At 42.0% G+C, this 24,268-nt stretch overlaps 3 protein-coding genes across 3 annotated transcripts; 1 reads left to right on the plus strand and 2 right to left on the minus strand.

Annotated features, from left to right (window-relative positions):
• Positions 1 to 814: 814 nt before the first annotated feature.
• Positions 815 to 14,207, plus strand: LOC138601931 (aminopeptidase Ey-like). The gene is made up of 21 exons (XM_069673293.1): positions 815 to 861; positions 2,532 to 3,146; positions 4,593 to 4,735; positions 5,080 to 5,219; positions 5,771 to 5,897; positions 6,941 to 7,095; positions 7,206 to 7,319; positions 7,458 to 7,601; positions 7,880 to 7,945; positions 8,124 to 8,189; positions 10,304 to 10,476; positions 10,591 to 10,667; positions 10,752 to 10,885; positions 10,967 to 11,022; positions 11,100 to 11,247; positions 11,375 to 11,466; positions 12,357 to 12,467; positions 12,597 to 12,764; positions 12,890 to 13,030; positions 13,684 to 13,765; positions 13,938 to 14,207. The coding sequence occupies exons 2-21, from the start codon at positions 2,536 to 2,538 to the stop codon at positions 14,097 to 14,099; spliced, it is 2,910 nt and encodes a 969-aa protein (XP_069529394.1). The 5' UTR covers positions 815 to 861; positions 2,532 to 2,535; the 3' UTR covers positions 14,100 to 14,207.
• Positions 14,208 to 16,111: 1,904 nt separating this feature from the next.
• mespaa (mesoderm posterior aa) lies at positions 16,112 to 16,990 on the minus strand. Its single transcript, XM_069659597.1, has 2 exons — positions 16,307 to 16,990; positions 16,112 to 16,198 (listed from the first exon to the last, which is right to left on the minus strand). Exons 1-2 carry the CDS (start codon positions 16,988 to 16,990, stop codon positions 16,112 to 16,114), a joined length of 771 nt encoding a protein of 256 aa, XP_069515698.1.
• A 5,073-nt stretch (positions 16,991 to 22,063) lies between these two features.
• LOC138589408 (mesogenin-1-like) lies at positions 22,064 to 22,961 on the minus strand. Its single transcript, XM_069659709.1, has 2 exons — positions 22,215 to 22,961; positions 22,064 to 22,105 (listed from the first exon to the last, which is right to left on the minus strand). The coding sequence occupies exons 1-2, from the start codon at positions 22,959 to 22,961 to the stop codon at positions 22,064 to 22,066; spliced, it is 789 nt and encodes a 262-aa protein (XP_069515810.1).
• Positions 22,962 to 24,268: the final 1,307 nt, after the last annotated feature.

The raw sequence follows: 24,268 nt of genomic DNA on the forward strand, positions 1-24,268 counted from the left end.
TTGAACAAAGATAGAAGACGAAGATTAGCACAGAGGGGAAACTTTCTTGTTTCAGCCTGTTTGAAACAGTTCAAGGTGAAAACGGGAGCTGATAAGAGCTTTTACTGACTTTTTATCACCTGCAGGTTCAAAATAATGAAACAGGTTAAAGGGACTCTTTGAATTTCTATGTCAAACTTACTCCTGTGAGTTATGTAATGGCTTACGCTTCTAAGACCAGTGCCATTTTACTTTGTTTATTGTTTAATGCTACTGAGCTTTAAAAACAGTAGCTAGGAGGCCGATTTAGATCAGCAGTTGTTCCTAAAATGTGCTAAGGACTCGTGCATCATTATATTATCAGCAGGCATTGAATGTGTTGCATGCTAAAATCCAAACTACAGAGGTATTTGTTAAAACATAATACCTAGGCCTTCAGCTCAATGTAACATCACTGACAAAGTCTCAAACTTTGTCATATTGAAACACAATTGCTCTCTGCTCTTGAGAAATGGCAGTAATCTAAAGCATCACATTTCATAAACTCCCAGGACAAGACACAACAAGCTCAGGACCAACTGTGGGTTACAATAGTTGTCAATTCATCATCAGGCCATTGTGCAATCACTCTACCGTGCATCATCTGGACTGACTCGATCTGGAACTACGAAGGAAGTTGCATGTATCGAATGACCTGGTATAAATACTGTTTCCCTTTTACAACAAATGTTCTCTTCCTTTTTCAAATGAGAGATCTGATGCAGTTCTTGGCGCAGGCAGACAAGCAGCTGATGTGCAGAAAGTGAGCGCAGATTAAAATCAGATTCAACAAACCACAAGTGAAAAGGCTCCTGACTTCACCGGGTCACAACTAAACACCAGGTAAGAAAAGTTACTGTTAAAAGTTGAATGTTTTATTATCATTGAATTAAATTGTAATTTGCTGATTGTCTGTCTGCCTTTTATGCGGCTCTTTAGAGTATAGTGGATATCATTTAGACTCCTATCAGACATTCAGACTAATTAAAGACCTGTGTTTAAGACTCAGGGGCCCGCTTTGACAGGGCCACGTTGCTTCAGGTCTGAGTGAGACAAGTTTGAAAGGTCATCAGACTTTAAAGTACTGTTTCCCTCTACTATGATGCAGTTAACTATGACGGAGTATTAGGGACACGTTCACGAAAGTCGTAATATTATGAGAATAAGAATAAAGTTGTAAATACGAGAATAATGACGTAAAAATGCGAGACTGAAGTGAGAATAAAGTCGTAATTTCTTGTGATGTTATACTTGTAAATAATTGCACAGGAGGCTTAATACAACTTCAGCCACGGCAGCATTTATTGAACACAGGACTCTGAAAAGGGATTTTATTTGAAAATGACTTGTGATTTTAGTCATTCTAGCGCAGGCGGCAGAATTTAACGTGAAGTTCTGCTCATGTAAGGAAAAGGGTGTGGAAGTAAAATGTTTCAAATTGTATAGTGTAAAAGACAAGGCCACACACGGTTCTGTATAAAAACCAAATGTGATCACGTCTACACAAGAAGAATCAGCTGTTTCACACGTAGCAGGTAAAATCATTTTTATCAATACTGCCCTCTACACAAGACCACATAAACTTAGGGTGACTTAAAGTGTCTTTTCAGGCCCTAAATTAAAAAGCAGTGATTGTATTTTGGAAATGTGGATGATCTTCCACGTTAACGGTGCCTGACCACACCCTGTACAGAGGCTGAGGGAGGACTGATGCTGAGGTGCTGCTGCCTCTGCAGCCTGTGCAGGCTCTGACTCATTTATGACACGTCATTCTTAATAAGCATAAGAGTCACAAAAGTTTTCATTGTGCGTCTTGCTTTCTGACATAATGATGAGTTTTACACTTGTGGTTTTAGATTTTGCGTCCGTCAGTCTGCTGAAAGAGTTGATCTGCACAATTATTTCAATATTTTTTCGTACTCTATTTGCAGACCAAAACCCAAATGCCAACTGTCCTGGTGTTAGGAAGACATTTCTGTGACAGTTGTGTTGAGAAAGGCGTCCATGCATTTAATGTGTTTTTCACTTTAACCACTGGAATGTCCTCATTTCTTAAACCCACAACTGTTCTGGTCAAATGTAGTGCTTGCACATTTGAGGCTAAAAAATAAAGCTTCATTCAGTTTCATAAGCTTTTGTTAAGGCAGTTTCTTTACACAGCTTACACTTCTTCACTATTGGAGAGCCAGATATGTATACAGTTGACATTAGCAGAGTGTATACACACACAGAGACACGCAGACACAAGTTCTTCTGTATTTACACTACCACATAATTAACAGTGCTGTACCAGCAGAGACAACACAGTGCTTCTGAAGAGGGCCTTCATGCTGGTATAAAGTTCACAGATTAGACAGGATCCTCTCTTATCTCAAGGACATTTTACAACTCAATGTTTTGGACTATCAACTGTTATCCCCGCCCAGGAGATCAACCATTAACTTTGGGTGGGATTTTAAAAAGGTCTAAATAGCAATCGACATCCCCCCTTCTGTGGTCTTCTTCTCTGGTAGAGACATGGGGAAAGGCTTCTACCTCAGCAAAGCGCTTGCAGTGACCTGCGTGGTGGCAGCCATCGGTGCTGTGGCCACCATCATAGCCCTGTCTGTGGTCTACGCTCAGGAGAAGTCAAAGAATGAAGGGGCATCCATTCCTCCATCCACTCCTGGCCCCATTACAACCTCAAGCCCGATCCCCACCACACCCTCTACACCAAAGGAGCCCTGGCAGCGCTACAGACTCCCAGACACCCTCGCTCCCATCTCCTACAATGTGACCCTGTGGCCCCGGCTGGTGCCCAACGCTCAGGGCCTCTACATCTTCCTCGGGAAATCCAAGGTGGTCTTCAAATGTGTGAAGGAGACAGACCTGATCCTCATCCACTCCAACAAGCTGAACTTCACCATGTTCGCTGGACAACACGCCAAGCTGACCGGCCTAGACGTGGCCACTGCGCCCGCCCTGAAAAAGACCTGGCTGGAGGTCCCCACACAGTACCTGGTGGTGCAGCTCGGCAGCCCACTGAAGGCCAACAGCACGTACGAGCTCTACACCGAGTTTGTTGGAGAGCTGGCCGACGATCTGGGAGGATTCTACAGGAGTGAATACATGGAGGATGGAATGAAAAAGTAGGATTTTTAAAGAATATTTTGCCTCCGTTTTTAAAGTTGTGATACAGTGAAGATTTTTTCAGCTTAAAATATACACCAGACCTTAAAATACACAGTCCTTTGTTTTGGTAAATATGCTTATATGCTTTATTGCAAGAGCTAGATTAGCAGATTGACACCTCTCTGGTGTCTGAGCGTTAAACACTAAGCTACATCCAACAGTCAGTTTGCTTTAGCTGCGTTGGCTTTGTGCAAAATATCCTGTTTTAACATTATGCAGGCAATCAGTAGAAAGAACCTGAACCCTTTTTTTCCTACTAATGTAGTGGATATGATTAGGCGAATAAAAAGTTGTGTCCCTTGACAGTATAACAGGGGTCTTTCTCATTACCTCATCCATGGCGTTTTGACTTTAGATGCAAACATATGCTTAAATAAAAATAATAAAATCTAATGAAATTCAGTTATTTAAAAAATAAAGAGCAAAATCTTGAAAAATGTCCATCCTAAGCACTCGCAAACGTTGAAATGGATAGGCCTAGCTATCATGCTTTCTAACTTATCTGATATAAATTAGGTAATAAACATATAATAGTTTTATAGCCTTATTATTCAAAAACAGCAGCACTAATTACAACATGCAGTAAGAAATGGTTCCCATCAAAGATTATTTAAGGGTACCACACTAGACTCGCTACTGCATTGATCTTGACAACCGTGGTTGCAGCCAGACGAAGGCATTATCATGCCGATAATCCCATGGACATTATCACGTCTTGATAAAACTTGCCTCTTGGCACAAAGCTGGTTATAGTTTGCCACATGACTTATTACAAGCAGATGCATGACACAGGAATGTTTCACTCAGCAGCTGAACTTTATGGGCTTGTTAGCTTTTCTACATCATGATATCTTCGGTGCACTTGACCTTGCCAAACTCAAGGTGATATCAATAATCTGCAATCAGGATGTTGTCACTCCCATTGTTTCATCAGAATTCATACTGTGGAAGAGGTCTACGCACGAATACTGCTGCTGTAATTTCTTAAACACGTCCTGCTCAGAGCCCCCGTGAGACACTCAGGGTTCCCTCTTAACAGCGCTCCTGTTACTAACCACAACACTGACTCACCGCAGGGAAATGTTTCACTACTTAAAAACTACAATAGCAAATGACACCAGAGGTTTCAGGTCCTCAAAAGAGCTTCTTCCTTTTTCATACTAACATGAAACGGAATACAAATGTTTGAACACACAGACATGCTTAATTCTGAGGAAAAAATTTGTTGGAAGAAATACTCGCTGTCATTTTGCTGTTATTTCTACAACACGCTTTAGTTCACGTGCATTTCTAATGGTTGCGGAAATATATTCTGAAAAGTGCAGGAAGTAAAAAAGGTTTAGGGACCTTGTGTACACACATCCACTTCATCACATCATAACTGTTATACCTGCTGTTGTCAGAATTGTGGCCACGACTCAGATGCAGCCGACAGATGCCAGGAAGGCCTTCCCCTGCTTCGATGAGCCGGCCATGAAAGCTGTCTTCCACATGACTCTCCTGCACCCACACGGGACTGTGGCTCTGTCCAACGGCATGAACCACGGCAAGTTACTGTTTCAGCATTCAGTGCAACATTTTACACGCGACCTGTCCAGGTGCAGTGTATCCTATAAATCCGCTTTAAGTTTAATTCATCTCACCTCAATAATATTTGATGGATTTCAGTAACAAAATGAAAGACATCCAAATGTTTTTTTTACCTAGTGTACTTTTTGTTTTGTTATTCATGACAGTAACAGACTTGAGCTCAACATGTTATTTGCAGTTAAAATGATTATAAAAAGTTTTACAGCTGCAAATATGCTTTTCTCTGTTGTATTAAAGTCTCACATATCATCCTCATTTCTCCATGTGTAAAGAATCTGCTGCTGTCTTTACCCCTCACAGAACCTGTTGAGGTCGTTGTGGATGACACGGCTGTACTCCAGACCAGCTTCGACCCCTCAGAGGTCATGTCCACCTACCTGCTGGCCTTTGTTGTGTGTGATTTTACCTTCAATGGGACGAAACCTGGTGCAGACGTTCTGGTAATTATGCATTACATCTTACAGTCACAATGTGAAATACAACAAGTGTAAATTATCTGCATCCTTTACATTTAAATATCTTCTTTGAATACCTGTATTAGGCATATTGTTTTGTGATGTGCGTCTCTGATATTTTGCAGAGCATGTAGTATTTAATTTGATCCTTTGTTAATAGTTATGTAATTGTAGCATTTTGAGCAGTGCTGAAATGAGACTCGTGTCTCAGATTACCACACTTCAAAGCAAATCCAGGTCCACTTATACCACATACACGGCATTTGCTTCTTCTGCTATCTGCTAGCTGTTACTACTACAGATAGAATCAGACCAACAAATAAGCCTAACAGAGTCTGAACTTCAGTCGACAACTCAAACATGCATTTTTCCTAAGTTTCTGAAGTCATTTAAAATGAGCTCATCAAGGAAATTTCATGGCACATTTGTGTATGTTGGTCAGAGTGTCTCTTTGCCGCCCCCTGCTGGACGCAAATCTCAGCTCAGGCCTCTGGTCTTTGGTTTATTTTTTGTTTAATAAACTGTGTTTTGTTCAGATCAGGATCTGGGCCCGTAAGAAGGCAATAGAAGAGGGTCAAGGGAACTACGCCCTGGAGAAGACTGGACCCATCCTGGCTTTCTTTGAGAATTACTACAACTCATCTTATCCCCTGAGCAAGTCAGGTAGGAAGCCACACACACACACACACACACACACACACACCTAGAAACCACCACAAGGGCAGTATTTTGCATCCATACATTTTATTTACTCAATTATAGCGTGATAACGAGTCATTCCCGATCGCTTTTTCGACTTATTTATCTAATATTTAAATAATGAAACGTCAAGTGATCATAACTCTTATCCCCAGAGTTGCAAAAGCACAAAACAAACAATGCGTATAACTTAACTCATTGGTGTGGGCAGTGGCAGCATGGCATGTCCTGGGGCCTTTCTCAAACCTGACCCTCCCCAGTCCCACTCCGTCTCAGAGAAAATGCGTAAACTCTGTTCGACGTCACACTCACAGCTGAATGGAGCACCATTCGTTTAGTCGAAGGGATTAAATACAGCGCCAAGCTTTGAGACGAGCTCCCCTCACTCCGGCGGAGACAGGAAATGTGTGTAACCATGGTTTCATGTCTATGTAGCACATTGGAGGAAAATAAACTTCGAGCTTCCTTGGAGGCTTTTCCTATCTGTAGATATATTTTTCAATCCAATGTTAATGAACTGCTGAATTTTTAACAACCGTCCCTATAAATATAAACATTCGACGCTCAGATGAAGGCAAACCGTCAGCGAGGAAGATCAAGAGTTACAACCGTATCAAAGGGAGCCAGCCGTAAGTATTTGGTCATCTGAAACATATGCGCCCGTAATTTCTTTTTATCGCCGCAAGGTGGCGCCAAATAGAACGAAAGTTAGAATTTAGAGATTATACCTTTGCGGTAGAAAGGACAAAACATTTGGAGAAGTAATTTTCCAAAAAGCCCTTCTTTTACTTAAATCTGTTTATGTCATTTATATAGGCTACATGTGTGTATTATTATGTTTTTTAGAGTTTTTGCTTAGATGTAAAGACAGCCCATGTTCTACTTTTATGTTCTATAAATAAAATGTGTGACGGATAGCTCTGTAAGGTATCTCATTAATCATGAGCAAAGGTTAAAAAATGTACAGCAAGGAGTCAAACATTTAATCGAGTTATGTTTTTTTATAGACCAGATCGCTCTACCTGACTTCAGCGCTGGAGCCATGGAGAACTGGGGGCTGATCACCTACAGAGAAACCGCCCTCTTGTATAACCCGGGTGTGTCGTCCAATGGAGACAAGGAGTGGGTGGCAACAGTCATCTCGCACGAGCTCGCTCACATGGTAATACACTTATGCTGCACCGCCCTCCAAAAACATCATCACATATCTTTAATACACGTTGTTTTAAGCTTCGGAAAAGGTGCTGATTAAATGAAACTCTGTCCTCTCAGTGGTTCGGGAACTTGGTGACAACGAGGTGGTGGAACGACTTGTGGCTCAATGAAGGTTTTGCTACCTATGTCTCTTATCTTGGAGCCAACTATGCTGAACCAACATGGAACATGGTGAGCTTTGTTCTCTATTGGACACCACTGGTAGAAATATAAGTCCTGACAATGTGGCTGTAGATATTATTTAAACGTCTTTATGTGTCTGACAATGCCACCATGCTACATACAAACATGTCTGCGTGTATCTTCCAGAAAGATCTAATCGTCCTGAATGAGATCATTGGTGTGATGGGTGTTGATGCGTTGGCCTCCTCCCACCCTCTCTCGTCCAAAGAGGAGGACATCCAGAAGCCAGAGGACATCAGTCAGCTGTTTGACTCCATCACATACAGCAAGGTACAGTATAAAGGAGGTGAACATTATAACATCTTTACCTTGAAGTATTGTTCTCTTCAAGCCCCACGAGACCAGATATTGACCTCCACTAAACTAAAAAAGGGCGAGTTAAATTGTCCCCGTGTGACCCTCATCAAGGACTCGTGAAACTCTCTTTGGGAACAACAGAATTAAATTAGGCCACTAATGAATCACTGATCCTCATTAACAAATTGCTCTAATTATATCCCATCTGATATGCCTCCCGCTAACTCTGCTAATATCCTCGTCCATCACAGGGAGCCGCAGTCCTCAGGATGCTCTCAGAGTTTATCACTGAGAAAGTCTTCTCCGAAGGACTCCATGTGAGTATAGCTAATTAAAGTGATGATGTGTATGTGTGCTGAAACCGTCATGAAGTCATCACAAACACTCTCCTTCTGTTTATGTTGGCATGTAAACATAATATTGACCTGCAGCTAGCTTATTCTGTTAGCTTCAACATCACTACTACAGTTTAACCATGTTTCTATCTGTCTGCAGACATACTTAGAGGAGTTCAAGTATAAGAACACAGTCTACACAGACCTCTGGAAACACCTTCAAATGGTAAGATGTCACTATTAGCACAAATGCTACCTTACAGGGAAATGCCTTCTTTGATCACAATGATTCATTCACTGCCAAAAAGAGTTGCTGAGGTGAAGCCCAACGGCTGCTGAGGTGAAAGAATAATGATGCTTCTGGTAGCTATTTTAGATTTAGTCTTAGTATTTGGACGAAGATGCTTATTAGTTTTACTCACATTTTATTCATATTTACCCTTTATAGTTTTAGTCGACGAAAACTCAAAACATTTTAGTCATTAATTTTAAGGCCATGTCTACACGTACACGGGTATTTTTATAAACGTAGCTCTTTCTCTGCGTTATGACCTTTCGTCGACACACAATCACCGTTTTAGCTCACTCAAAATGGATAATTTGTAAAACTCTGGCCAGAATGAAAACTTTTAGACACTGTTTCCACGGAGACGGGGTAAACGAGGTAAAAAGCCCAATACAGTCAGCAGAAATTGGTATCAAGATGACAGATTATACCAAGTGTTGTGTCTGTAAAGCACCATTTCACTCTCTTAAGACCTTTACTTGTGTAATATCCAGATTCCTTACCATAGTTGGATAATCTAGCCTAGACTCTCTCACAGATTCTTCCCACTGAATTTGTAGCCACAGGGCGCCTCTCCGTCTCCCGTTACTACAATGCATTGTGTTACATTGATAAAGTGTGTCCATCTGCTTTTTATTAACACTCTATCAGAATGGTCATGCCTAATGAAAAGTGTATACTGTAATAATTGTGAATATATAATTCATTGATGTGAGAAAGCTAGATATACCAGATAGACCTGTAAAACCCAGCTGTCATGTCTTAGTAGCTCTTGTAGGTTACTGAATATCTCCAACTACAGTGAATGTTCTGTTTCTTGTGAATCTGTCTATTCCACCATTTATATAAATGTAAAAACAGGCTATTAAATACAAATATTTGAGAAAGCATATATAATTTAGATTAGGGCAGCAGTAGTCTTATATGTTATGGATAGGTGGGGGCAGCACAACAAGCTTTAAACACACCAACAAAATATTATCACCCAAGTAGATTAGGCTAACTTGTTAGCATACGGCTGCCAGCAGACACAGAGAAACTCTGGTGTTTGATGACACATAGTCTGACAATTAATCACTCTCAGCTCTGTTTTTGGTCACCACCACCTCCTTCGGGAAATATCTGGCTCTTGCTGTCTGTCTGTAACTGTCTGTGTTGTTGCTGTTGTCTAAGCAGGTCTCACTTTAGAATGAGACCACGTGTCTCAATGAGACTACCTGTCTAAATAAAAATAAAATAAACATATGTTCACAGTGCTTGTCACAACTTAGCTACGTCCCAATCCAGGGGCTGCAGTTTTCGAAGAAGGCGGCCTATGGATGATGCAGCATTCGTAGCCTGCATAGACCGTTAAAACCGAACTAAAATTAGACGTTTTAGTCTACGGAGGATATCCTATTCGCGTCACTAGCTGTCCTTAACCTTGCATCACCAAATGCTGCTCCTGTTGCATAACTAATGTCACATAAGCTAGCTATTGGATTGAGTTGAAAACAAAAACTTTTACATTTAAAGTTTATTCCTCGACCGCTTAAGAGTCTGCCTTCTCGTTTGAATTGCTGGACAATGAAACTCGGGATACGTTGGGTGGCAAAGGATGCACCCGATGGATGCTTCATGGCCCAGGAAAGGAGGACGCATTTGTCGCATCTGAAAGAGCCTTTGAATTGGGACAGCCTTCGATGCGCCGCTGTGACGCAATCTGCCTTCAGCCTCTGGATTGGGACACAACTCTTGTTTCTCTTGTGCTACAAGCTGTTGTTGTTATACCAATAGCTTATGGTGGCTAATGTTAGCCAAGGGTAGCTATCTTTATCGCTATATGTAACTGACTTTTTCTACATGAGCCACTTATCACATTTGAGGATTAAAATAGCATTTACCATTACACAATAACTGCCACTTGTGAGCACATTGCACACGCTTAAAGGAGATATGTAGGCTCGTTAAACATTTGTTGAATTAATCTGCCTGAATTTCATTTTAAACTGTCAAAAAGTAAAATAGGGTACAAGGCAGTCCTAACACTAATATGTGTATGTTCCTGTTACCAGGCAGTGGATAAAGCCGGCATTGAGCTGCCGCACCCTGTGGAGGAGATCATGAATCGCTGGATCCTGCAGATGGGATTCCCAGTGGTCACCATCGACAGCAAGACTGGATATATCTCCCAGAAACACTTCCTGTTGGACCCAGACTCTGCAGTGCCTACACCTTCACCATATAAGTATGAAACATGTCTAACGCATCATAAGAATAGAGTCAGATTGGACCCTGTCATAGGAAACTCACCACCTCTCTCTTTATACTGTTTACCTACATAAACGCTGGGTGGATGCAGCTATGAGTGGTTTGTCCCGATAACATGGATAAAAACTGGTGTGGAAAAACAGCAGTACTGGCTTCTTAACAAAGAAGGTGAGATTTATTTCAGGTATAAGTTATTTTAAGGATGATGAACACAATACAAAAAATGTTTTTCCTCAATCTTCATCCAAACAGTTACAAACCCAGAGATGACTCTCGGGGCTTCTGATTGGTTGGTGGCCAACGTAAATATGAGGGGCTTCTACAGAGTCAACTACGACTCTGACAACTGGGAACGTCTCCTGATCAAGCTGAGCTCCATTCATACGGTACAATGATGCTGCGTTACCTCTGAAGTGTTTCTAAATGACTTTCCAGTCCCCAGACTCAATGTCTTGGTCACTTTTCAGGACATTCCAGAGATCAACCGAGCTCAAATCATCGATGATGCTTTCAACCTTGCAAGGTGAGGCTGTGTTTCTACAAAGTTTTTCTGTCAGATGTTGAAAGAGAAAAGTGAGCAATCACGTGTGTTGCTTTCAGGGCAAAGATTGTGAAGACAACTCTGGCTCTGAGGACCACCAAGTTCCTGGATAAAGAAGTTGCATACATGCCGTGGCGGACAGCCAGACGCAGCTTGGACTACTTCTATCTCATGTTCGACCGCAGTGACGTGTACGGACCCATGCAGGTCTGTGATGAATGGTCCACATTTGTTCCCCCTCTATAAATCCATGTGAAGATGTTAATGCAGATGGTTAATCATAGATAATCTGACTGTGGATGAAACACAAAACATGTACATCTTCATCCCTCAGGCTTACATAAAGAAACAGGTCACTCCTCTGTTTAACCACTTCAAAGAACTCACCGCAAACTGGACGAAGATCCCAGAGGGACACACCGACCAGTAAGAATATTTACACACTCCAACTTTACCTCACAAAACCTCCTCCACTCCTTGTCTTTGTCTCCAGTATCTCTTTCATTTACTTTTACCAATCTATTCCAAGCCGAGCCAATCCCGCTAATAGACGGGGAGACGCTATGCGTATCATTATGTGTAACCTATGGCAACCAATTTGGCGATGCACGAGCCAGCTGTAACCGTCATTGTATGACGAAGTTACAGCTGACTACTAACGTTAACGTTACTACTACTAATTACTACATTTCAAGCAAGCTAGGTTTCAAGAAGTTGCCACTAAACGATGGCAGAGACTTGTTTTTTTTTCTGCGAAAGAGGGGGCGGTTGGAAAAGTGCTTAGTGGGCGGGGCCTATGCAGATTCATGAATTTTTAATGAGGGAGAAGGAGGAGAGGCCTTGAGAGGATTTTTACAAGGTAATTAAATATATTTTGCAGAAAAAACATTTCACACACAATTTATTATTTCAAGTAGAGCATTTTATACGTCTTAAAACATGACTGGAGCTGCTCTTTAAGTCAAACACACAGAGAACACCAGAGAGGTTTATTTACTCAGGTTATCCAGGGGTTGTTTATATGACACATGGTTAAAAGCGCAAACATCATCTGCACTTTACGTAACCAGGTTGTTTTTTAGGCCAATGGCAAACATCATCTCTAACACATGTTTAAGCAGTCTTTTTCTCTACTAAGCAGAGCAGTGTTCCCATTTTAAATCTGGTAAAAGAAAGTAAAAATCTGCTAAAGGAAGTGACGCCTTCTAGCATGGGCACCCTTTTCTCTTACCATTGACTCACGGGATGTGAGGCCTGCAGTTGGAACCTTCTCAATCAATCTTCTGACACTTGTATCTTCTCATGTCTCTCTCCAGGTACAACCAGGTGAATGCCATCTCCATGGCATGCAGCACTGGAGTGGAAGGCTGTACGGAGCTGACCACCGGCTGGTTCAGAGAGTGGATGGAAAACCCAGAAAACAACAAGTACGTAGTTTTGTTTTATTGAAGTGTTCTCTTTGCCTTCATCCCACCCTTTCCCACCTGACCTCTCTGGTTCCTTTTCTCCCCACGGATTAGTCTTTAACTCTGCGTCCTCTTTATCACTGGTTCCAGGATCAGTCCCAACCTGAAGTACACAGTGTACTGCAGTGCGATCGCGGCAGGAGGAGTGAAGGAGTGGGACTTTGCCTGGTCCATGTTCAAGAAAGCCACCATCGCCTCAGAGGCTGAAAAACTCATGTCCGCTCTGGCCTGCACCAAACAGCCCTGGCTGCTGAACAGGTCAGTAACACCGACATGCTGCAGGATGTTCTGAGTAAAATTGAGCATATATCATCGTCCTACATCAGCAGCAAACAGTGAATCTGACATATGAGGCTTCTGTCCTGACCGTGAGTGTGTTTCAGGTATCTGGATTATTGTCTGGACCCAAAGAAGATCCGTAAGCAGGATGCCACCAGCACAATCGTTTCCATTGCTGGGAACATCGTCGGTCAGCCTCTGGCATGGAACTTTATCAGATCCAACTGGGAGCATATATTTAATGAGTGAGTTATCCCTGATGCACATGTACAGTTTATCATATCAAATGATGATGTTACAGTGCACACAGCTGGTAGAGAAGTGTAGTCAGGGTTAAACACGTTGTTTCTGAGGGAAAACATGTTAGAAGTGCATTTTTTTTTATGGTTGTATGGATGATTTTGGTGGTCAAAGCCGGAGAAACTCAAGACTTCTTTTGGATGGATCACCATGAAGTTTAGGATAGACAAAGTCAAAGTCCACAGAGGATCAACCAGTAAACTGCAAGACACATACCAGTATATACACTTCATCAAATGAGCTGAACGGCTTCAATTGCTACATTTTAAAACTATAAGAGACAGTGAAAGTTTGCAGAAAGGTGCAGGCTTAACAAAGGAGTCTTCTGTCTGCAACTTCCTCTACAGCCATCGTCAGGTCCAAATTTTACAAAGTATCAAAGGTTAGCATGCTAACATACTAAATTAAGATGATGAAGAGTCTGAAGACTATCGATACCTGCTAGACGTCAGTATCTTAGCAATCTGACGTTAGCATCCCTCATTAGCTGATGCCTTGGCTTAGACTCTTGGCCCTTGTTTTAAGAGCGTCTATTGAACATAACCACCATTTAGTTTGCAAAATAATCAAAGCCTGCCTTGTTCTTGCTTTTCTTCAGCTACGGCGGTGGATCATTCTCCTTTGGAAGTCTAATTAGTGGAGTGACCAGACGATTCTCCACTGAGTTTGAGTACAAACAGGTACAGCTTCTGTTTTCTTTAAGACCTCACGACACAATGTTTCATTTCACATCAACAGTTCTGGAATAAATTAATGAAGAAAATGTGATTATGGTTTGAAAAGTATGTTACATTAGGTACAGTAGATGCGTTAATTCCCAGTAACCCTCCTCTTCCTCTTCCTCTCCTGCAGTTGCTGCAGTTTAAAGAAGACAATGCAGGGCAGTTTGGCTCGGGCACAGCGTCTCTCGAACAGGCACTGGAGAGAACCAAGGCCAACATCAACTGGGTGGCCATGAACAAGAAGCAGGTGCTGGAGTGGTTCAACAGTGAAGCGTCCTCTTCAACCGTCTAACACACAGTTTATCACGTGTAGAGTTTCTACACAGTTTTTACTTTCTACAGCTGAGACCAAAGTTAATGTTATATTGTGATGAAGCTTTTTTAGATGTAAAGTTTTGATTAAGCCTTTTTATGAATAAAGAGTATTTAATACCACAGTATGGTTTTTGTATGTTGAATATTGTCATGGTTTGGAGTTTTTGTGTTTTGGTGTCTTTGTATTTTTTCCTGTGTTCTCCTTTTGTGTCCTTCTGTGTTGCCCCCCTCCCCTTTGTGTTTCAGTGTGTGTGGCAGGAGGCTGACCTACTTTCTGTTCTCTTGGGCTGCAGCTGAGGCACACCTTTTGTACCTGCACATTTAAAAAGTTTAACAAGCTTGGATGTTACGAAAACATAGGAAGAACTTTCGGTAACACTTTATACTAAGGTCCTTGTAATAAGCGTTAGTTAATAGGTAATAAGACCTTTATAAGTCCTTATAAGATGTTAACATTAAATATATGTTTTAAGACTATAAGTGTTAATAATAGTATAATAATCATGTTTGTTGTTAGATTATAAGACATTTATAAGCTCTTATAGAAAACTTGTAAGAGTTAAGAGCTAAGAGCTTTAATAAAAGCCTCATAAGTTTCTTATAATTGTTTATAAAAGCATTACAAACTCATTCATTGAGTGTAACTCACTTACTTATTATACCCATTGTTAAGCCTTTACTTAACTTTACAGTTGCTTTATTAAGATTAATACATACTTTATTATGCAGTAATGAGCAAATGAATATGCACTTATTAACAGTTAACTATGCTTTTTGCAGCTCCCATTTGTAATCAGCACTACATGGGGGGTCAAGGTTGATGAAATGTAAATAAATCATTACATAAACATAAAATGTTAAATTTTGCCTAAATAAAGCATAATTCACTGTTAATAAGCACATAGTTATTTGTTAATTACTGCATAGTAAAGTATGTATTAATCCTAATAAAGCAACTGTAAAGCTTAGTAAAGGCTTAACAATGGCATAATAAATAAGTGAGTTCCACTAAAAGTTACACCATTAACGCTCTTAAGCTGTCTATAAATTGTTGTATATAAAGTTCTTATAAATGTCTTATAATCTTACAATAAGCATGATTATAATACTATTATTAACACGTATAGTCTTATTAACGTATGTTTAATGAATAATCTTATAAGGACTTATAAAGGTCTTATTACCTATTAACTAACGTTTACAAGTGCTTTTATATAAAGCATGACCAAACTTGCTTTAAGACCATCCAGTGTTTTTTACGAAGGTTTTTAGCTCTGTTTCAGGAAGTGAAAACAAATGTCATTTGAATGTAAAAACAATCAGTTATTGTATGAAGAGCTGCTGCATGCCTCTGGGAAACATCACAGATTATGTGTAAAGACACTGACTGTTCAGATGAAATAATGGCTGATATGTGGACGCGGCAGAGAAACATCTTCCAACAGAGACGATCTGACCTGGGAGTGAAATAAAACAGGCCAAATTTCTGAACTTAATCCAGGTCTGGTTATTTATCATGAGCTCTTCCAGGGTCTCACCCAGCAGCCATGTTTACTCAGGAGAGGAAAAGGTGCCAATTAACCGGCCCTGGCTCAGCTGCCACCTCTCTCAGTGGGGGTCTTTCCTTAAAGACTTTAGAGGGGATGTGCTCCCTGTTTAGCACCTCACCGTCCTGACAGCTGCTGTGTTTGTGTTAGGAAGTGGAGGTCAAGCACCAACTTTTTATGATGATTTTATATGTTTAATTTCTAACAGTTTTTAAAGACAAACCCATTTGAATGAATGCCACAAGTCGAGTATTAATTTCATAAATAGTGTTTATTCCACGATGTGAAAGCTTAATAAATACACATTTTTATATACAAAAACACAGGAAAGGACAGAAATATTTCTTTCTCATAATAACAAGATGAGAAGTTTTGTCCGTTAATATTTGTAGAGGTCATTGTTGCAATGAAAATAGTTTGATCAGATCGATCAGTGTGTCTCTCAGCAGTGTCCAGAGAAGGTGGTGTTCTGAAATTGTTGCTGCTGCATCCAGTACTGCTCGCTGCTGAAGCAAACGCCATCAGAAACCTGACAACAGATAAAAATACATGGTTAGAAACACATTCAAACTGTAACAAACCTTTGTGCATGAATGGCTATGACAAGGCATATTTTATGAGCAGGACTTGAACATACCTGATATGACTGCTGCATGAGGGGCATCTGCGCTGTGCTCAGGCTGCTACACTCTGCTTCCTGTGGGCTGTAGCTGGCTGTCGGCTGACCCAGGAACTGGTTGAGGGTCTGTGGCTGCTCCACAAAGCCCGAGGATCTCCTCTGCTCCAGCACCTCCTCACTGAGGCCCAGCTGGGCCGACAGGTAGGAGATGTAGCGGATGGTGAGACGCAGGGTCTCAATCTTGGTCAGGGTCTGTCCGGCTGGCGCCACTGACGCCGGCAGGTAGGACCTGAGGTGATGCATGGACTTGGTAAGATCCCTCATCCTCAGCTTCTCCCTCTCGCTGGCGGTCTGACGCTTCTTCCCCGGGTACCTGGACCTGGATTTCTTTGTGGTGGAGGTGGTTGAAGAGGATCCAGAGCAGGGCTGTGCCTCCTGGGTAAGCTGAGGTGCAGTGGGGCTTTTGAAGATGAAACAGTCCAAAGCATCTTGTTCGCTTCCGGCGGTCTGAAAGGAGGTGGGGGAGAAGCAGAAGGAGTCCACAGAGGAGGTGGGAGACAGGCTGCTCCCGGCGCTGAAGTAACCAGGGTCCGAGGCCGGATCGAAGGCCAGAGGATCGTAACACTTGTCCAGCAGAGACTCGCAGTCAAACAGGAAAGAGTTGTCCTGGAGCTGGAGAGGAGAGCATTGGGAAACTTCCATAGTTGTTGTTGTGTTCTGAGCAGTGAGCTGTCAGTGTGTCTCTGGTAGAGCAGGCAGAGGATAGTGAAGAGGACCAGCGAGGCTGCTCCATATATGTGGTGGGAGGTGCGAGGTTGCACCTCCAGCAGCCACCTCTGGTCCTGAGAGGCTCTGGGAGCAGGGCTGACACCACGGCCAGGGGGTCTCATGGGAAACAGGCCAGCTCTGAGGACAAGGTGTGACTCGGGAGCTCGCACGGGCATCATAAAGTAAAAGAAATCACACGATACACCGAAGCAGCCTGAGAACACGTCCAGGACAGGAGATGAACCTGGGTCACAGGTCGGCCTCTGAACCTGAGGAATACTTTAATACTTTATTTATTTATTCTTTTTAGAAATCAGGAGCTTCTTTGGCTGTGACTGGAAGCCAAATTATTGCTTCCCCAATACATCCAACAATCTAGTATCACTTTTTATGACCAGCTAAATGAATGAAAGACTAAGCTGTGTAACTCTGAGGACAGTAAAAGTCAAAGCTTAATCCCATCATCATTTATACAGTGTAAGTTGTTTGGTGTTGTTTTATTTGTCAGTTGTACCTCTCTTTCTCTCTGCCTGGTATCTTGTACAAGTTCAGGCCTGATAAGTGTGCCGGGGCAGCTGTGAGGTGTGAGGAGTTTACACCTTGTCCTGTTTAGACAGCAGTAAGCCTCAGAGGCCTGGGAACCCTGATCTGCAAAGAATGTGCAGAAACAATAAGTACAAACACACCTTAGATTTGAGGAATTGGACTCAACTTAATAAAACTACACAAGAGTCCAGATCAGCAAGGATGCATAACACAGAATGATCTCTCTCCGACAGAGCCAAGGGTCATCTAGGGCCCTGGACTAGACCTTAGACCTCAACATACTTATCAATGATCTCCTATGTATATTTACTTTCAGTTTCTAGATCACTAAGATTACAAATAAAATGACATATATACATAATAAGGTATGCACCCGGTCACTTTCCTCTCTGATATTTCTGTGGGTTTCATCATCAGGTGTCGACTGTGGATCTGAGTCCCGCTCAGCGTTCCCACAAACCAGCGCGTCACATTTGTCTCCTGCCCTGCGGCCGAGGTGAAACCTCTGAGCAGGACGTGTGAAGCGGTCTCGCACTGACCTCCACCAGCTCACTTATGCAACAAAAACAGACTTCTGAATTAAGGAAAATACTCAGAGTGAGGATGGGAATCTTCTCAGGACCGACTCTAAGTGCTGTTGATTCTGAAGCTGGTTTAGTCTTTTTTTTATTTGTCTCTAGTTGGAAAGTGTGCGAGGTGACACCAGAGCTGACAGCTGATCTAAGGACTAGGTCTCTTAGTGACCTTTGACCACCCACAGGAGCGATAACATGGCATGAGTCAGAGGAACGACAACTTATCATTTAAGATTTCTGTCATTCCTTGTATCAAAACCTTTTTTTTTAAAAAGCCAGTTAAAGACACATCGTTTAAATCTGGCTGTGTATTTGGGGCAAGTCTGCTGTTAAGTTGATCTTATTTTACTTTTGAACTGGTTTTAATATTGTAACACTTTATTGTTTTTACTGTTGTAAGATTTCAGTCTTCTATTCTATCTAAGATAAGATAACGGGGACATTTTCAGTGTCAGCAGCAAATGACGAAAAGCGGCACTCGGCGCTCAATGTGATCAAACATTTCTGAAACATTTCCAGTTATGCAGAAAAACAGAAAAGGTTGGACATGTTGTTGCACATTGCAAGTATTATTGCACATGAATATTGTGGTTCTTCACATGTATTGCACATGCTAATATAAATACTTTCAGTTTGGATGTGTGTTTTGTTTTGTTCTGCTGGGAGCAGTCTGTCTGCAGCAGGAAGGAAGGATTTCCAGCATCTGATGTCATAATGACGTCCATTTCTGATTTTATTTTGGCTGCATGTTTGTATGACAGATTGTGAAATGGTCCAGTAGGCTGATTGGAGAGTCACAGCTTAACCCAGAATCCCTGCGTAGCAGACAGTTTGCAGAGGATGGCGGGCTCTATTTTAAAAGACATTGCAGCTTCTTCCGTCTGGATGAAGGTAAATGGTACCAGCCTGTAAAACCAAGCGGTACAAAAAAAGCTTTGTCCCAGCAGCACAATTCTGTATTATTGATCCACTATTTCTGGATGTCTTCATATTTGATCTAGTTTTCATTTATCTTGAGCACGTCTGTCACTTTGTACATCGTGTATCATGTCCCAAGTCTGTCTTGTGCTGTTGATTGTGTGTATTTAAAAGGAGGCCGATTCACTCACTGTAAACCAAATCTACTAATGAAGATGACGACATACTTTATTAATCCAAGAGGGGGAATAGAATAGTTTCACTCTGTTTTTACAAGCATGCTACACACACAAAGACGCGAAAGTTATCTAAGCTAACTTATAAATAAAGTTAGAACCTCTTTCATTTTTATTCATTCCTGATGATAAACCATTAGCTGATTGTTATTTGAAGCTTCTGCAGACTCCCCTCAGCTGTCAGCCTCCTTCCTTCCCTCCTGATGATGGAGAGGATCTGACCTCTCTTAATCCACATTAGCTGTGACGGTGTTTACTCACATGTAATGAGAGAATAATCAGCACAGCAGTGTTAACCCTTTCATCTAAAACCCTTTTAGCCCCCTGAGTTTATTAGCTCTTCTGTGATGAAAGAGCTGAGTGAGTATATTAGGCTTTATGTGTTTGATGTGCTGCCTGCATATCAAATGACCTGCGTGTATGTGGCAAACTAAACACTGAGGCCTAACTCTCCGGCCTCCTCTCCGCTCTATGAATATTAAAGGCCTCTCTGTGGGCTCGGGCAGGTAATTAGGGCCGGAGGTGAGAGAGAGGGGGGAAGAGGAGGCAGGGTCTTCTATCTTAGTCTAGACTTAGCGGTGCCAAAGACCTCCGTGTGTTTGCAGAGCCCTATTAACAGAGATACACTAAATAAACTAGATAACCTGTGGCAGAGGCTGATCTCAGGTCTGCTGTGGAACAAACCGCAGATTTCTCACAGGCTTCAGACAGCGAGGGGAAATTACCATAAAGATTCTGCAGAGGCTCATGTCTCTGTGGCTCCCCACTGCTCTAATATAATGCAATATCACATAGGAATACTTATGTCCTCTCTATGGCATACATTGCTTTGCCTGTGACATTTATTGCATGCATAATCTACTGTAGAATCATTATAATCACAAACATCCTCAGAATGTCTTGTTATGAATTATGTGATATATGCATGAATCCTTGGCAGCATTTATCTTAAATATAAAGTATTTTTTGTTATTATGTGTTGCATTAAATTCCAATTTATTATGGAGTTTCATTTGCTGTAAATTCTTTTCCTTTCAAACTTTAACAGAGCAGCCAGATGTATTAAAACCTGCAGAGTTTGCACAAATGCCAAGAGGCCTGTATGCTGTGAAAAAGGTCTATTCTGGAAGAATTTGATGGGAAATGTGCACAAAATTATGCATAGACCTCTGGGATATTTCCGTCTGTTTCTTTATGGGATCCTTAACAGTGCTGGTCCTGATGGAGGGAGAGAGCTGGTCGCAGGATGCAATCAAAATCGCAGCTTCACAACAAACGTCTTTACTGTCCGACCACAGGGATGCACCACGTATACTGTTCGTGTGGTGTGGACAGTATTGGGGTTTCAACATGTCACTCTGTATAAACACAGTGTATAGAGTTATACTTTTACCATCTGATACAGAAGAGAAATAATCAATGTTTTTCATATGTTTATTAGATGAAGTACTGAATGAAGGAAAATGGTTTTATGTATTCATTTCTCAGGTGACCTGACCATATCAGAAATTAAACAGGTTTTAGTTGCTGTAATTATTCCTCCTGTTATATGGGTCATTTAAAGATCCCTCCATTAAAACAATATAGTGTAAGTTATGGGGGATCATTTTATATTCCAAGGTTTATTTGATGCTAATTTTGGGCTTCAGTATTTTTGATTTAGACAAATCAAAGTTTAAAATTGACCAGATTCACTTTGTCACAATGTTTTCAGACAATATAGCAAGGTTGGGGGTTGAAGTTGCACAGTCTGTAGGGACTTGGCTTGGGAACCAGAGGGTTGCCGGTTTTAAGCCCCCGAGGGGCCAAGTGGAACCGCCACCTCTCCTGCTACCAGTCCATTTCCTCTGCACTGTTGAGGTGCCCTTGAGTAAGGCACCCAATCCCCCAACTAATCCATGTGCAGCCCCACTCGGGCATCTCTCCATTAGTGCATGTCCATCCTGTTTGTACATGTGTGTATTTTGGATTTTTAGCATGTCTCTAATAATAACCCTTAGGGATTAATAAAGTATCAAATAGTAAATTATTAAGTATTTTATAATTTTATTCTAATTTAATGTTTAAAGAATATCTTATATTGTAACTGTTTTAGAGGAGAATAGAACCTGATATTAATAAATTATATTTAAAAAAACCTTACTGATCGTCTTCATTCAGACTGGAGGCCAGTGCTGACCTTTGGGTGTCAGTGTCACTGTATGACCAGCAGAGGGCGGTGTGCAGCATATCTGCTACATTCTGCCTCCCTTCTTTAAAGTACATCCACATACACAGGGTGCTCACCAGTGCAACCACTGGATACAGTGCCTTGCTTGAGCACATACTACAAGTTTTAGTCTTCACCCTTTATTTTACAGGTCCACATCTTGTGTAAGTTTGTGCATTTCTACCAGTAACCTTACTTTAAAGAGCCCCCATATTTTCAACATGCTTAAACAATGAACTGTCTGCATGGTCAATGACAGAAACCCAACTGCATCATGGGAACGAGGAAGTGAGTGACAACAAGTTCTGACATTTTAATATTTTATTATAAATAGTGGTATAAAGAAATATAAAAATAGTTAGACATATCAATATTTACATGGAACATTTCACAGGACAAATAAATAAAAAGTAGAACAGTTTTATATATATTTAAAATAAATTACTTGTTTCACAGTGAGGCAGTAAAAACAGAGAAGTAGTTTGTGTCTGTTGTTGGACGATGACGCTTCAGTGTGTCATCTTTAACCCCAGTACTCTCTGGGAACCAGCGGCATGCAGCCCATCTGTAGGAAACAACAAGAAATATGATTAGCATTTTGTGCTTTTATTTTGAAAAGCAGTAAGACGTGTGGTTTCAGCATAAATAATGTAAATGAATGAATGTTCACATACCTGATAGCAGGGCTGAGATTCTGGAGTTGTCTGCAGGAATGCATCCAAGCTCATGTCTCCCTGAGGAGCTTCAAAGTAATGATCCACTCCAAAACTACAGCTCCCAGAATGCAGCAGGGTGTTCTGGCTGTGGCACTGGGCTGTGTACAGGCCCTGGTTCAGGTTCTGGCTCTGCAGGTTCAGGCTCTGGGCCTCTTGCTCCCCCATGGAGCCGTGCTGGAAGTAGCTGAGGATGTCGGGTGAGGAGGTGTCGCTGGCTGAAGTATCTCCCTGCTCCCTCCTCTGAAACAGCACCTCCTCGCTGAGCCCCAGCTGGGCCGACAGGTAGGAGATGTAGCTGATGGTGAGGCGGAGGGTCTCAATCTTTGTCAGGGTCTGTCCTGCGGGGGCCACGGAGGGCGGAAGGTAAGACCGGAGGTGGTGCAGAGCTTTGGTCAGATCCCTCATCCGCAGCTTCTCCTTCTCGCTGGCGCTCTCCCTCTGCTTGCTCCTGATCCGGGGGGCTCGACCCGACTTCCTGCCTCGTCCCGACAAGGAGCACGGTGAGGATTTGAGGCTCTGAGAGTATCCGGTCTTTGCTGCCTTCAGAGTGGACTGAGGCAGCTGCTGGTAGGAGGGAGAGAGGCTGGAGTCCATGGAGGGGACAGGGGAGAGGGTTTCCGGGGAGGAGAGGCTGGAGAGGTCCGAGTCGGAGCACCACTGGTACTGCAGGCTGTAGTTGAGCAGGGGGACTGAGGAGGTATCCATGTTGTAAGGTGAAGGGTCTCAGTGGTCTGACTGGAAGGACTGGGAGGCTGTGAGTGCTGCTCTGCTCTGCTGCTCTGGCTTATAAGTCCAGGGCCGGCCGCAGAGGTGTGAAGTGACACCTCTGCAGATTCTCACAAACCATCACTGTCTAGAGCAGAGGCTCCTGAACACACACACACACACACACACACTCCCTCGCTGGGACCCTGTCTCCGTACCTCTCCCTCTCCTCTGTGTCTGGGAAAGTTCAGCTACAGGAGTGGAAGTGTGAATTTTGACTCCTGCTCAAAACAATAAACAGATTTTGCTTTTCGGGTCCCTGCAGAAGCTCGGATGTATTCTGCACATGTTTGAGGGAGCGGGTTTGTTTTCAAGGATTTCTCTCGCACTCACTTTTCAACACGAAAGCCAAAACACTGCTCTGAACGATGAACGTTACGGGAAAGTGTGAAGAAGCCAAACAATGCAAACTAATGTATTGTGCTTGGATAGAAGACGGTGAACACTCCCATACTTTTTATAAACCATGATTGTGTTTTCATATTTTTTCACGACAAGCTGAAGTATTTAAAAAGTAGGACACAAGTAATGTGTCCATATTTCCAGGTTGAATTGCTTCATTCAGACGTTTTACTTTTAAGAACTGTTTCCAAGATGATCTCCCTCTGAGCCTGTTTTCTTTTCCAATTTTCATCAGAGAGTTTAACAATTCTGGATCTGAATCACCAACATATGCCAAGCCACATTAACATAAGTGGTACATAATAAAATCCCACCTTTCCTTTTTATGTTATGACCGGTGTGTGGCTGATTAAAAGCTTTGTGGGTGGAGATGTTACCCCTGCATGATGGAGTTTATTTGAATGTCAATTTAGCTGCTGGCCTCAGAGTTTGAGGCTTCGATTGCAGGTTTGGTGTCAGTCTCTTTAATTGATACTACTTAATTCCCGGCAAACATCATGTGTAAAACATTTTGGGCCAGTAAACTGCGTGTCCTGCGCTTGAGAGGCATTATTATTCATTCTTTAATTGTCGTATATTGGGATGTTTAAAATGGCAAAGTGGTACTGATGCTGTTAAGGTAAAAAGTGTGTCATGTGGCGGTTAAATCGCGCATCCCACCATCGGCCCTTTGCCGCGTGTCATCCCCACTCTCTCTATCCCTGTTTCTGGTATTATTCACTGTCCTCTCTCTCTAAAATAAAGGCATAAAAGGCCAAATAATAACAATAATAAATGCTTTTCAGTGTGTTAAAATGAGAAGAATTGTTATCATAAAGAGAGCAGAGATGCTCCTGTCCTCCTCA

The sequence above is a fragment of the Semicossyphus pulcher genome, unplaced genomic scaffold (genome assembly GCF_022749685.1).
Source record: "Semicossyphus pulcher isolate SPU_LCO1_2020_fin unplaced genomic scaffold, fSemPul1.0.p SCAF_1, whole genome shotgun sequence".
In the NCBI taxonomy this organism is placed as follows: domain Eukaryota; kingdom Metazoa; phylum Chordata; class Actinopteri; order Labriformes; family Labridae; genus Semicossyphus; species Semicossyphus pulcher.